Consider the following 12,872-nt stretch of genomic DNA (forward strand, 5'->3'; position numbering starts at 1 on the left):
TCATGGTGCATTTGACAATGTTAAATTTCTTCTCATTTCATTCTACAGCTGTGAATATGACCTATTGATAAACAAACACATACTTTAAAATAGTATTTCTTTACCACAACGCATTAATATTAAAAGGTGCCTCCTCTACAGGCACACAGCAGTCAGAAACTAGGAGCAGGCTGGCATGAATGCTAGGGAAGGCTAGCAGCGCGGACCAGAGGGAGAGAAAACACTCCACCCACCTGTTGTTCTCAGGTCACATCACCAGGGGACCCCACCATATTTAACAAGACTGATCTATCTTTTCTGAGTGGGATAGGGTGGGGAAATTTGGTGATTACTGTCTTACACAAGTGAGTGCTCAAGCTGGGAGAAATGAAGCAAAACTTCCTTACATTGAAAAGACGATTCAGAAATCCCAAGTGTGACCACGTCCATCATATAACAAGACTGATGGAGAGAAATTAAGAACCTCAGAAAAAATTTATCTGGAAAGAAAAGGTCATCTTTTTCTCTAGACTTTATTGCTTTTTATTGCTTTTTTTTAATTGCTTTTTATTGCTTTTTCTCTAGACTTTATTGCTAATTAGATAAAGCTAGAATTCCATTATGGTGTTAAGTTTCCACAGGAGCCACAACAGAGCTTTGATTAGGACGCATATGTGCCTTGTTAAAAAAGGATTCTCTAGAAAAAAGGATCTGGTCCCTTTAAAAATGAGAACCACGTCTTAAGAAACTAGAAGCCTAAACAGATTAACGGACAGTGAACACTAAGACCTCAAAGGACAGGGGATTAAGGAAGGCTATCTGATTAATAACAATAGTGGCTGACATTTACGGAGTGCTTTCTATGCACCAGGCACTGCAGTGCTAAGCGCTCCAGATTCAGTAACTCAATCTTTTCAAGGACTCCATGAGTCAACGACGATTCTCATTTTCCTAAGTAGACACTGAGGCTTGCAGGTTCAATAGCTTGCCCAAGGCCACGCCATTAATAATAAGAAAGCAGTGATTCCAGCCCAGGCAGATCACCTGGAAGCCACAGTCGCCGCCACACCAGTCACGCGGAGATATCCACCGAGCCATGAGGTCTGCGGCTGTCCTCTGCTCTTTCCTGAATAACGCCAATGGGAAACTGTGCACTCCTTGTAGTTTTGAATTTTCTCACGTGAGATTTAGATCTTACTGGGAAGTCTGAAGGTTGCTCTTTCCTGAGTTATAGCTTCACAACAATTTAAATGTGTTCATATATTTAGCAATGATGGGCTTCCCAAGTGACAATAGCTGAACGTTTGTGATTTACCAACCCTTGGGATGGTGAGAATCAGAGCACTTGATTCCAAGTAAAATGTAATTGACATCAAAAGTTATTCTGTATCTGGAAACACAAGGGTTCTCCTGGGAAAGATTTAAATGCAATTCAGCAGTTCCCTCTTAGTCTCAATAAACCTCTGATTCAACGTCTACGCTAGCTACAGGTAGAATAATTTAAGACTCTGAATGGTCCCACCTCTTTCTAATAAGGAAAACAAAACAAGTTAAACGTTGCCTCCTGACTGCCTTGTGAGCAAGTCCAGCTACCTGCATTTAGTAAGCCTCTACCCTAGTGTCAAACAAAACTACAGCATCTTATAGGTTATGTCTAACCTGCTTCTCTGAGCCTCAGGAAAATTAAGAAATATCAAAAACCATTAATTTTTCACACTTTTATTTGCTAAGTGTTTAAATAGGTCTCACCTGACATAATATTATAATAATAACATCAAGTATTTGGCTATTTAGCACTTGCTAAGCACCAAAGAACAACATCCCTATGAGGTAGGTGGTATTTTAAACCCACTTTACAGATGGAGAAGTTGAGGCATCAGAGACTAAGGAACTTGCCCAAGATTACACAGCTAAAAAGTGCCCAGCCAGGACTTGGGCACAAGGAGTCTGGTTCCAGAACCTATACTGTGGAGCTACTTACTATAGCATCGTACATCCTTGCAGAAAATAGCTTACAGAAAACAGGGACTACTACTTCCTTAGCTATTTAATGTTAGTAGATTCAAAGTCTCGAGTTACAAATGAAGAAAAAGAAAAATCCTGATTATAACTGTTAATTCCCTCTTCTGTCTCGTTCTGGGCCAAAATGTCACCAAAGGCATTTCGCTTTCTGCCTCCCTCGAGCCCCTTAGGTCTGCCTTTTCGTCCTCCGAAGTCTCCGTGAGCCTCCAGTGCTGCAGTCTCTGTGGCAAAAAGGCAGATGTTGCAGCCCTCTTTCCTAAGCCTTGTCAGAGGGCTGGCAGGGCCACGGGGGAGGACAGATAAGCTCCCTGAGGGGTCACCTTCTGGTCAGCACTAGGGAGGTGCCCTGGAGCAGACCCTGCCGAGGGAGATAACTGAGGAGAGGAGACAGCTTTGGTGGCAACTCAAAACAAAACAAAACAAAACCCTCTGGGCCCTCATGTTACCTAAATTCTGGGAATACTCACAAATATGTTTCAGTCTCTTCTGTACACAGAACAAGGCTGTGGAAGAATAACTTAGAACATCAGTGTTGATGACAGCAAAATATGTTTTTAGGTCCACCCAAAACTCTCAGATTATGTCTGTAAATGTTTCGGGGCTATTCCCAACAACAAAGAACAAACAGGACACACAGCATTTTAAACGTGTACAGCATTTTCACTCCTCATGGCTCAATCAATGTGGGAGCATAAAAAATAGTCCACAGACCTTATCAGTCATCAATTTCAATAAAAAGCAAGGTGCAGACAAGTATCTAAGCTCTCATTCATGGAAGGGCAAAGGAGGGGGCTGTAGACATGTATATATGTTGTTTAAGTAAGTATATGCATAGAATAATCCTGAAAGGATATAGAGGACACGGACAACCGTGGTCCCCTGTTGGGAAGGGGACTGAGAGATGACATGTGTGTGGTGGGTAGAAGGGGCGTAGACAGGGTGAAGACATTTTTTTTTTCATCCTGCAGCCTTTTATGGTGCTTAAATATTGTATCGTGTTCATGCCTTATTTTTCCATTTTAAAAATGATTCAATTTCAAACACTTGCAATATCCAGGACCTCAGAGACAGTGAAGGGACTGAACTATGAGGAAGCCCAAGTCCAGGCTCTGGAATAAACCATCCGCATGACCTTGAACAACGTACATAATGTCCTAGGGCCTCCTTACTCTAAAACTAGGGGACCAAGGGGGCATGGGGAGAAAAATCACTACAAAAACTAGAACAGAAGCTCCATGAAAGCATGGCCCTTGTCTGTCCCTCTTCCACACTGCTGCATCCCTAAGGCCTGGCACAAAGTAGGGGCTCAACAAACACTTTTAAAAGACGTTAATTGTACTTGAGTTGACCTGAACTAGCCATCACAGCTCCTCTGAGATCTCGAAGTCTATGATCTTAGTCGACTTGTTAGAAAACAGAATAGCTCACAAACCTGGACTGATCCAGGCGCAGCTCTAACAGCCAAAAGACATCAGATGGTCCCCATAGGAGACCAAGCCTGGGGAAGGTTGATAATGTTGAAATGATCACTGCTGTGAGTTACCGGGCTAAACTGAATGCAGATTTTTTTCTTTGTTGAAGCAAAGCTCCCTTGAACTTCAAAGCCACTGAGCATATCGGCCCCAAAGTATGGATTTCTTCCCACCTAAGCCCTCTCCCTCCCCAGCCCAGGGATCTGGGAAAACTTCATCCTTCTGAGCCTGGCTCTTCCACTGTAAACTGGAGAGATGAGATGAGATGATCACCCATGATCCATCAGGTTGCATTGAAATTTCTGTCCCCCACTCAGCTCTTCTCATCTGCCTGGTTCTACTGCCTACGCTTTGCACAGACAGTGAATGGTCAAGGACAGGCATTAACTTCCCTCCACTTCCATATTTAAGATGGACTCAATGGGACTGGTCTTCCATGTAAGAACAACACAAGTATCAAAGTACTGCTTTTACTCTTTAGAAATGTATTCAGCCATTTCTAAATCAAGCCAGGTGGTCCCATCCATGCCTATTTGAGGTGCAGCTTCTGTTTATAAAGGCCAATGAATCCCATTAAGGGGCTTCCATCAAATTTGTGATCCTTTTTCTTAAAAGATATATATGTGTGTGTTTTGCCCTGAAAAAAATATAAGCTATGGAGAAAAATTAACTCGTGATACCTACAGTTTCTCACCATCCTCTCCTTCCATGGAGAGTTAACAAAAGAACGAGCCATGCAGAGGACTGCGAATAAAGCAACACATCATCAGGGGAGGCCCCCACCGGACCACCACTGCACTGCCTGTCACCAGAGTTCAAAAGCAAAAAGGAGAAAAGCTTGCCTTTCCTCACTGTTAGAGGAGGAAATGAAAAGGCCCCGAAGATCTGGAGAGCTGACCTTGTGCCCCGCAGTGGTCCTGAGGAGGGAGGGAGGGTGATCCATGAGTCTTGGCAAAAAGGAGACTTTTATCCCAGAGCAAAGCCCCAGCCCAGCAGTAGCACGGTGAGGTGAAGAAAATTCAGTCCACACTAGCTCTTAATATAACCCCTCCTCTGATCTGTATAATAAAAAGAACTTAAGTTGCAACACTTTTCAATTGCCTTGTTACTAATTCTGATTCCACTTCCAGTAAGAGGGGCATGTTATTTCTAAGGCCCTCTTAACACACACAAGAAAGTGGCCCAAATTCCTAAGGGACTTGCCAAATATCTATTTCTGAGATGTCATCAGACTCCAAAGCTCTAATGTTCTTAAGAAGGAAAAAGTGAGTTACAGTATCTAAAAGTGATGCTTGAGGAATGGGCTAATAACTAACTAGGACCCCTGAGAATGGGATGGAAATTATTGATAATAGTGAATAGTGAGTTAGTGAATACTAACTCTGTGCCAAAGCCTGATTTAAGAACTGTACACATGTATTATGTCATTTACATCCACCACTACACCCTACACCACTTTAAAGATGAAGAACCTGAGGCCTGGAGAGGTTAAGTAACTTGCTGAAAACAACCGGTAGTTAGTGGCACAGTTAAAATTAAACCTAAGCAGTTTAAAACTCAGCTCTTAATCACTAAACTAAATGACCGAAATAAGAATTAATAGAATAGCTTCGATAATAAAACGATTTAAAACAGAGACATCTAATATGATGAATTTGTTTTGATAAAAAAATATTTTCTGTAAACTTACCAAATCAACGTTTTCAATAAGATGCTACCATAAACTGGAAAGGGGGGTAGATACTTCAGAAACATGTGCGAGAGAATGCTTACGATGGCATCATTTTTAAAAAGCAAAAGCCCAATGATAATGAAGACAAGGCAGTGGCATTTGGAGGCTGAAAGCAATTTGATTTATTTAACTTTGAAGAACAAAAGCTTATTCTTCTAAGAAGAAATCAAAACACATTTTCTGTGGAAAAAAGAAACCATTTTAACTGCATTGCCAAAATAAATCAGGCAGAGTGCAAGTCAGATCTAGCTACAAAAAACAACTCAGGCAAAGGAAACAGGGGGGAAATAATAAAGGGGGGAAGAAATGCCAAACAGCAGATTTTGTATTTTAAAAAGAGAAGGAGAAAGAGAGAGAAATCCTAAGTCTAGTTGGTGGTATCAGCCACTGAATTTTCTTTTTTTTAAAGAAGGAAACCTAACCAATGAGTAGATATGCATTTGCATTTGAATATTTGAATCAGTTCTATATTAAAACAAGGCATTCCAGTAAAATAGCTTGGCCAAAAATTCAAATTTAAACAAAAATATTTTTCAGGAAAAAACCACAACTCTAAAACCTGTATTAGACAGTACGAAAGGTATATAACACTCCTGTCTTATTGTATTAGTTACATCCCAGTGCAGATCTTCCTATTCAGCTCAGAACCAGAGATCTTCTGGGCCTAGAAGGAAAAACTTCAGGATCTCTCTTGTTGGAAAATCAAGTCACATGAAATCGCCCAAACATACTCTTTTGTAGGATGAGAAATATTAAGAAACCAAGCAAGAAAAATTTTCATAAGTACCTACATAGTTTTGAGTGTCAGTGAATAGTCCTTTCCCTCCTTTCGTAGAGTCCATTCTCTGTTGGGCTCAGCAGACATCATCACTCAGCAGGTCCCAACCTCAGCAGGCTGTAACCACAGGACCTGTTTTTCCTTGGACCCGGCTGAGTGGTGAAGTCTGGGACTCCGGGAGCCAGACTGCCTGGGTTGGGCTCTAAACTCTACCACATTCTTGCTGGTAACTCTAAACAAGTTGCCTCAACTCTCTCTGCTTAAACTGGCACCTACTTATTGCTGTTGTGAGGATTAAATCAGTTAATACAGGGAATATGCCTTCTAAAGCATGCCCGGTACATAGTAGATACTCAATACGCAGTACGTCTTATAATTAAATTAGTCCATCGGCATTTGTGACATTATTCTCTCTACTTTTGAGTCTGTTTGAAATTTTCCATAATAAAAATTATGTTTTTAATTCCAAAATTGATTACAATTATGTTGAATGCTCGGAAAACACATCCGCTTTCTGAGGTCACTCGTGCTCGTTGCACCTTTGGACGGCACAGCACCACTGAGAGCCAATGACATGCCAGATGCTCTCCTGGCACTCGCCTTCAATCGATGGATTTAATATCCTATTTCACATTCAAGGAAACCTGGAGTAAGGGCAGTTAAGGACAATTTCCAAGCGGCGAAGCTATGATGAGAGCCCAGGTCTTCTAATCAAATCCAATGCTCTTTCACAAAATCCCGGTAAGAAGATTGCGTGCTTTGCAGAGAGTATCAAGTTGTAAACCAGTTAGATGTGGTCAGGATTTTCAGATGACTGGATCAAATCCAGATACGGACAGAATTTGGACCAAGAAAACTACCTGAGCAATCCTAATTCTTTTAACCTTCCCAGACCTTGAGTGCCTCCCTCCGGGCACGGCACTTTAGCAAGGCTGGAATCTGGCTGAGCCTAACCCAGGATCACCTTGCGCTTCCTGCCCGAGGGCAAGCAGTGTCTTCTTACCCACCTCTGCTCTGTCTCTCAACACACTGCCAGGTTGATGACTCATATGCAGAACTGTCATTACAGCTCATGCTTTCTCTTTCTTTGCAGCTAAACTGGCCGGGCCTTCCTCACCTTAGACTTGAATAGCCACATACTTCTCGTCCCAGAAGCCAAGTCCTCGTGACTTCAATCAGAATGTTTCTCTAATTTACCAAAGTCACTCAGGATTCCAATTCTGACATCTAAGGTACCATCTACTCTGTGGGTAATACTTTCTGCAATGATGGAAAATGTCTGTATCTGGCAGACCCTAGTCGTCTATGGCTACTGAACACTTGAAATGTGACTAGTGCAATTGCAGAATGAAACTTTTAATTTTAATTAATTTAAATTTAAGTAGCCACAGGTGACTAGTGGCTACCATATTAGACCACCAGGTTCCAGATCATTGGTGGAGATGTTCCTCATTCATGGATCTAGGGCTGCCCCTTCATGAGCACCCCAGGATGGCAGAAGAGTGCAGCTGGTCTTACAGTCACAGGCCTCAGTTCATATCAGCTCCTCTTTCCAGTCATGTGATCCATAACATGTAATTTACCCTTTCCGTGCACTGGTTTCCTCATCTATAAAGCTGGGGTAATAGTATCCATCCCATTAGGAGATGTTTATAATGGTGACATGCGAGACACATCTCAGTACAACACCCAGAAGACTAGAATACTGAATTGACATTAGCTGCTTTTATGATCATCATCCTCTTCGTTTTCCTAAATTCCTCTGGGTTCCCTTCCCAAGGCACCAGTAACTGGCTGAGAAGCCAAAGACAGACTTTTCTGCTCCATGTCTCGTCTTTAAAGAAAGCCTCTGTTGGGTTCCTCAACTCAGGGGAAGCGGCCAGATCTTCCCAAGGGTGAAATGGCAAGAACCAGTGCTGGAAAGCTATCAGAGCCCCTATGTCTTACAGAATTCAGGAGCACAACTCTTCCAGATGACTTCTGTTTTGGTTTTTTTGTTTTGTTTTTTTGTTTTTGCAGTACACGGGCCTCTCACTGTTGTGGCCTCTCTCGTTGCGGAGCACAGGCTCCGGAAGCGCAGGCTCAGCGGCCATGGCTCACGGGCCCAGCCGCTCCACGGCATGTGGGATCTTCCCAGACCGGGGAACGAACCTGTGTCCCCTGCATCGGCAGGCGGACTCTCAACCACTGCACCACCAGGGAAGCCCCCAGATGACTTCTGGATCATCCTCAACCCCTCTGAGCCCAGGCAGGTTATCAGAAGCTTCACTCAAAAGCCCCTTCTCCGCCAAACTGGCCACTTAAAATAATCAGTAGCACTAACTGGGCATTTCCTATCTGCCAGGCCCTGGGCTTCCCATGTTATTTCCCTGATATCGCATTGCCATCCCTCAAGGCAAGCAGCATCATTTTTATTTCTCGGTGAGGAAAGTGAGGCATAAAAAAGCCCAAGCACCTTGTCCAGGTCCCAGGGCTAGTGAGTGGGGAACGGGAACCTGAACCAGGCAGCCTGACTCCAAGGCTCAGGTTCAACCTTGCTGTTTCCCTGTACCTTCTAGGACCTGGCTATTCCTCTCCCCCTTACCCCGCCTCCCCCTCCCTTTGGAAGTGGAACCTCTTCTGCCTTAGCATTCAGGCTCTGACTGTTCCATTGGAGACTTTGGAGCTGGTCACTCCTGAGTCCTCACACTCATCCTTTTACATATAACATGTAACATGAAAGGGATGAATGGGACTCAAGCCAGAACAGAAAGCAAAGAAGATAAAGGCTAAGCCAATATCAAATTATCACAGGCTTTTTTTTTTTAAGTAATATCTCCCAAAGTTAAAACTGCCAAGCCAAGAAGCATTCACGTTTGCTTTTGAATTGCTTCAAAATATTTGGTGGAAGGAGTAATACTTCTACTGGGGGTATTTTAGAACTGTGACACATCAAACAAAACTGGTTTCCAACTCAAAGGAAAAAAGCATTGCTTTGCTTGCTCAAGCCCTTTTTCAAATCATAGTTTACCTAGAAATGGCGACAAGATTATATTTCATTTGGCCTGCGTGGTCGTTTAAAGGATTTTTAACAAGCCGCCAACATTTAAAAACCTGTTGATTTCACCTGTAGGGGCTTCCCTGGTGGCGCAGTGGTTGAGAGTCCGCCTGACGATGCAGGGGACACGGGTTCGTGCCCCGGTCCGGGAAGATCCCACATGCCGTGGAGCGGCTCGGCCCGTGAGCCATGGCCGCTGAGCCTGCGCGTCCGGAGCCTGTGCTCCGCAACGAGAGAGGCCACAACAGTGAGAGGCCCGCGTACCGCTAAAAAAAAAAAAAAAGTCTAGATTTCCACCTTTTTTGCCTAAGATCTAGCCACACTAAGTGCTTCCTGCCTTGTGGTAATGCAAACCCTAACAGATGGGTTATGTGATTTCTAGTTTGCTCCAGTTCCCACCACTCCACATTACCCCCTAAGTAATCCTCCCCACTCATTATCATACAGGCCAGGTCCCTGGAGGCACCTGTGTTGATGGGCTCTTCACAAAAAGCTCTGGGCAGACAAGTAATGGTGTTCCGACCCCTACAGCCTTACCAGCTCCAGGAAAGTACTTCTCATTTCCCTGCCAAGTCACTCCCGTATTACCACAGACTCCAGGGAGGCTCTGGGCACCTTCTCCCTGCCATGTACCACCCACCCCCAATGTCGCCACAACTTCAACTTACCTGCTACTCTGTGCCACTTCGCTCTCTCTTCAGGGGGGTCATAGACACCTCCCCATTGACGCTGTCGGTCCCACTAACTGACATTAAACTTCTCCGCTCCTTCTGATTTGACTTGTGTTCCACTTTCGTAACTCTAAACCTGAGTGAGGGAAAGAGGAGATGTGACGGGTTTTGCTTTTCCACTGAACAAGAATCATGAATGAAGTAAAAATCATCCACCTGGAGGATCCCAAACAAACTCAGCCAAAAGTTAGGACAGCAATGAAAATCACCATATTCACATACACACATGACTATATATAAAATAGATAACCAACACGAACCTACTATATAGCGCAGGGAACTATACTCAGTATTTTGTAACAACCTATAAGGGAAAAGAATCTGAGAAAGAATATATATATATGTATTAATATATACATATTATATTAATATATATATAGCTGAATCACTGTGCTGTACACCTGAAATTAACACGACATTGTAAATCAACTATACTTCAATAAAAACTTTTTTAAAAGGAAAAGAAGGGCTTCCCTGGTGGCGCAGTGCTTGAGAGTCCGCCTGCCGATGCAGGGGACATGGGTTCATGCCCGGGTCCGGGAAGATCCCACATGCCGCGGAGCGGCTGGGCCCGTGAGCCATGGCCGCTGGGCCTGTGCATCCGAGGCCACAACAGTGAGAGGCCCGCGTACCACAAAAAAAAAAAAAAGAAAAGAAAACCACCATATTCAACAGGAGGAACCGTCCTGCCAAAGCTCCCAGCCGATGTTCACTCAACACATCAGACTCTGCTGCACAGTTTACAGAGCATGGGAAATGCACTAAGAAACACGGGTACTCAAATATGAAACAGCCTCAGAGCTGTGGTTTCTAACAAGGACCTGGGCTTAAACATCAGCTGTTTTAACAACAGAAGGCTGGATAAAAGCCCGACCAGTTTGCAAATCTGATGTTCACTAGGGAACTGTCTTCTTAAATTTCACCCAGCAGAGGGTCTACCTCTCTAAACAGGGCCCCAGACACACGTTTATCAGCATCAGTCGGGTGGCAGAGTTTTTGTGTCTGCATGAGTTTTGTCTGGGTTTTTTTGTTTCTGTTTCTGAAGCAAATTTGGGTTTTCATTAAGGGTTAAGGAATTTAAGAAAGAGATTTTCCTTAAGAATTAAGAGAGAAGTTAAAGAAATGTACTCAGTTGGACTGCTTTTCTCGTCCATCACCATCAAAACCCGAAAATCTTTCACAGCAGTTTCTCTCTAGTCTTGGTCTTCATTTCCCTCAAAACCATCTAAAATAAATTCTCTTTGTTTGTCCAAAATGAGCTCACCCACCAGAAGGAGGAAGGAGACTCTGAAGCAGTGAACGGAGGATCAGGAAAAAAGTTGTCACCACAAACCTATTCGGTCAAACTTTAAGACTCTCTTTAAGCAACACTTGCTGAAAAGCAGCCTGTAATCACTCAGCAGTCATAGTATTTATTCTATCTCCAAGACGGAGAGTTGGATTGGGGGCGTTTAAAAAAGCCATGTTGAATCTGAGTTGAAAGTTTCAGCAGATTTTTTTTTAAAGCAAACAAAATACACTTTGTCCAAACAAGTTACAGGTTCTCACCGCATTCCACATTCATAAGTTCCCATGACTCTGCTCTGAATAAAACAGTGTGGTCATGAGTTGCACTGTTTTGTTATAAGTGGCAAAGAGCCAAGGAGTCTTCTCCTTGTTGCTTGTGCAACACATGATGAAACTCAATGGAATTCAAATAACAGTAATAATAATAGCCAACAATTCTTGAGTATATAATAAGCACCAAAAACTGGTCTAAGACCTATACCTGAGTCACCTTATTTAGTCTTCACAGCAACCCGATAAGGTGAGTGCTACTGTCATCCCCATTTTATAGAGGGGAAAACTGGGGCACAGAGAGAAGTAACAGTTTGTAAGTAGTGGTGTCAGGAGTCAAATGAGGGCGATTCAGTGAGTCCAGGCTACTCTTCCCAGAGTTTGTCAGTAAGGAGAGAAGGATCATGTAGGCAACACTGTCAGCTTTTGCTCAGGGCTTCCCCAGTCTGCTGCCAGCAGGCATGCTCTCGACCATTACTCTCTACTGCCTTTGCACGTGCAGCATTAGCCCTGCAGTTCCTGCAGGAGGCTCAAAATCAACCAAAAATGCTCTGCATACAGTATCGTCAAATTGTTTATCACTTGAACTGCAAGATCTCCACATCACATATGGGTCACAGGTAAATGGAACTTTAGGACTGGGAAAGGAGGAGGTGAAGGAAAAGCGAGCAGTCCCAGGGGTCCACGTGGATCTTACACGGCAGAGGCTGGAGAGCAGTGGACCAGGCTCCATCTCTTCCCTTCTTCCTGGCCGACGTTACCTACCTCCCTGGCCATTAGGTGTGGCCAAGTGATTGAGTTCCAGACAGAGGAATGTGAGCAAGACTGAAATGTGCCACTTCAGGCCCATCTCCTGAAAAACCTCTTGTGAACAATGCTCTGCGTACTTTCTCCTGCTAGCAAATCCAGCAGAGGCACAAGATGGAAAGGACCCAGGGCTCTGGGGGCCTGCTTGAAGAGCCACCACTGATCTTGCGATTTCCACAAGTGAAATACAAATTTACATTCTCTAACAGTTGAGATTTGGGCTTTATCTATTAGAGCAAGTGTGATGGTTAATTTTATGAGTCAACTTGACCAGGCTAAGGACTGCCCAGAGAGTTGATAAAACATTGTTTCTGGGTGTGTCTGTGAGGACGTTTGCAGAAGAGATTAGCCTTTGAATTGGTAGATTGAGTAAAGATCACCCTCACCAATGAGAATGGGCATCATCCAATCCCTTGAGGGCCTGAACAGAACTAAAAGGCAAAGGGAGACTGAATTTGCTCTTTTTACTTGAGCCGACACATCCCTCTTCTTTTGCCATAAGACATGAGCATTCCTGGTTTCTAGGCCTTCAGACTGGGACCAGGACTAATACCACCGGCTCCCCTGGTTCTCAGGCCTTTGGACTTGGACTGAATTACCACCAGTTCTCCTGTCTTCTTGGCCTCCATAATCGTGTGAGTTAATTCCCATAATAAATCTCTTACATGTGTGTCTGTGTGTATATATATATCTTATTGAGTCTGCTTCTCTGTAGAACCCTAATACAGCAAGTAATTAATTTGTTACCTTAATTAAT

General features: G+C 43.6%; 1 protein-coding gene across 1 annotated transcript in view; it reads right to left on the minus strand.

Moving 5' to 3' along the window:
• RELL1 (RELT like 1) overlaps positions 1 to 12,872 on the minus strand; it is a 61,520-nt gene that overhangs the window by 3,185 nt on the left and 45,463 nt on the right. The window contains exon 6 of the mRNA XM_030881014.3: positions 9,689 to 9,827. Coding sequence (XP_030736874.1) covers positions 9,692 to 9,827 — 136 coding nt within the window. The 3' untranslated portion in view covers positions 9,689 to 9,691. The remainder of the gene's footprint in view (positions 1 to 9,688; positions 9,828 to 12,872) is intronic.

This window comes from Globicephala melas, chromosome 5, assembly GCF_963455315.2.
Source record: "Globicephala melas chromosome 5, mGloMel1.2, whole genome shotgun sequence".
In the NCBI taxonomy this organism is placed as follows: Eukaryota; Metazoa; Chordata; class Mammalia; order Artiodactyla; family Delphinidae; genus Globicephala; species Globicephala melas.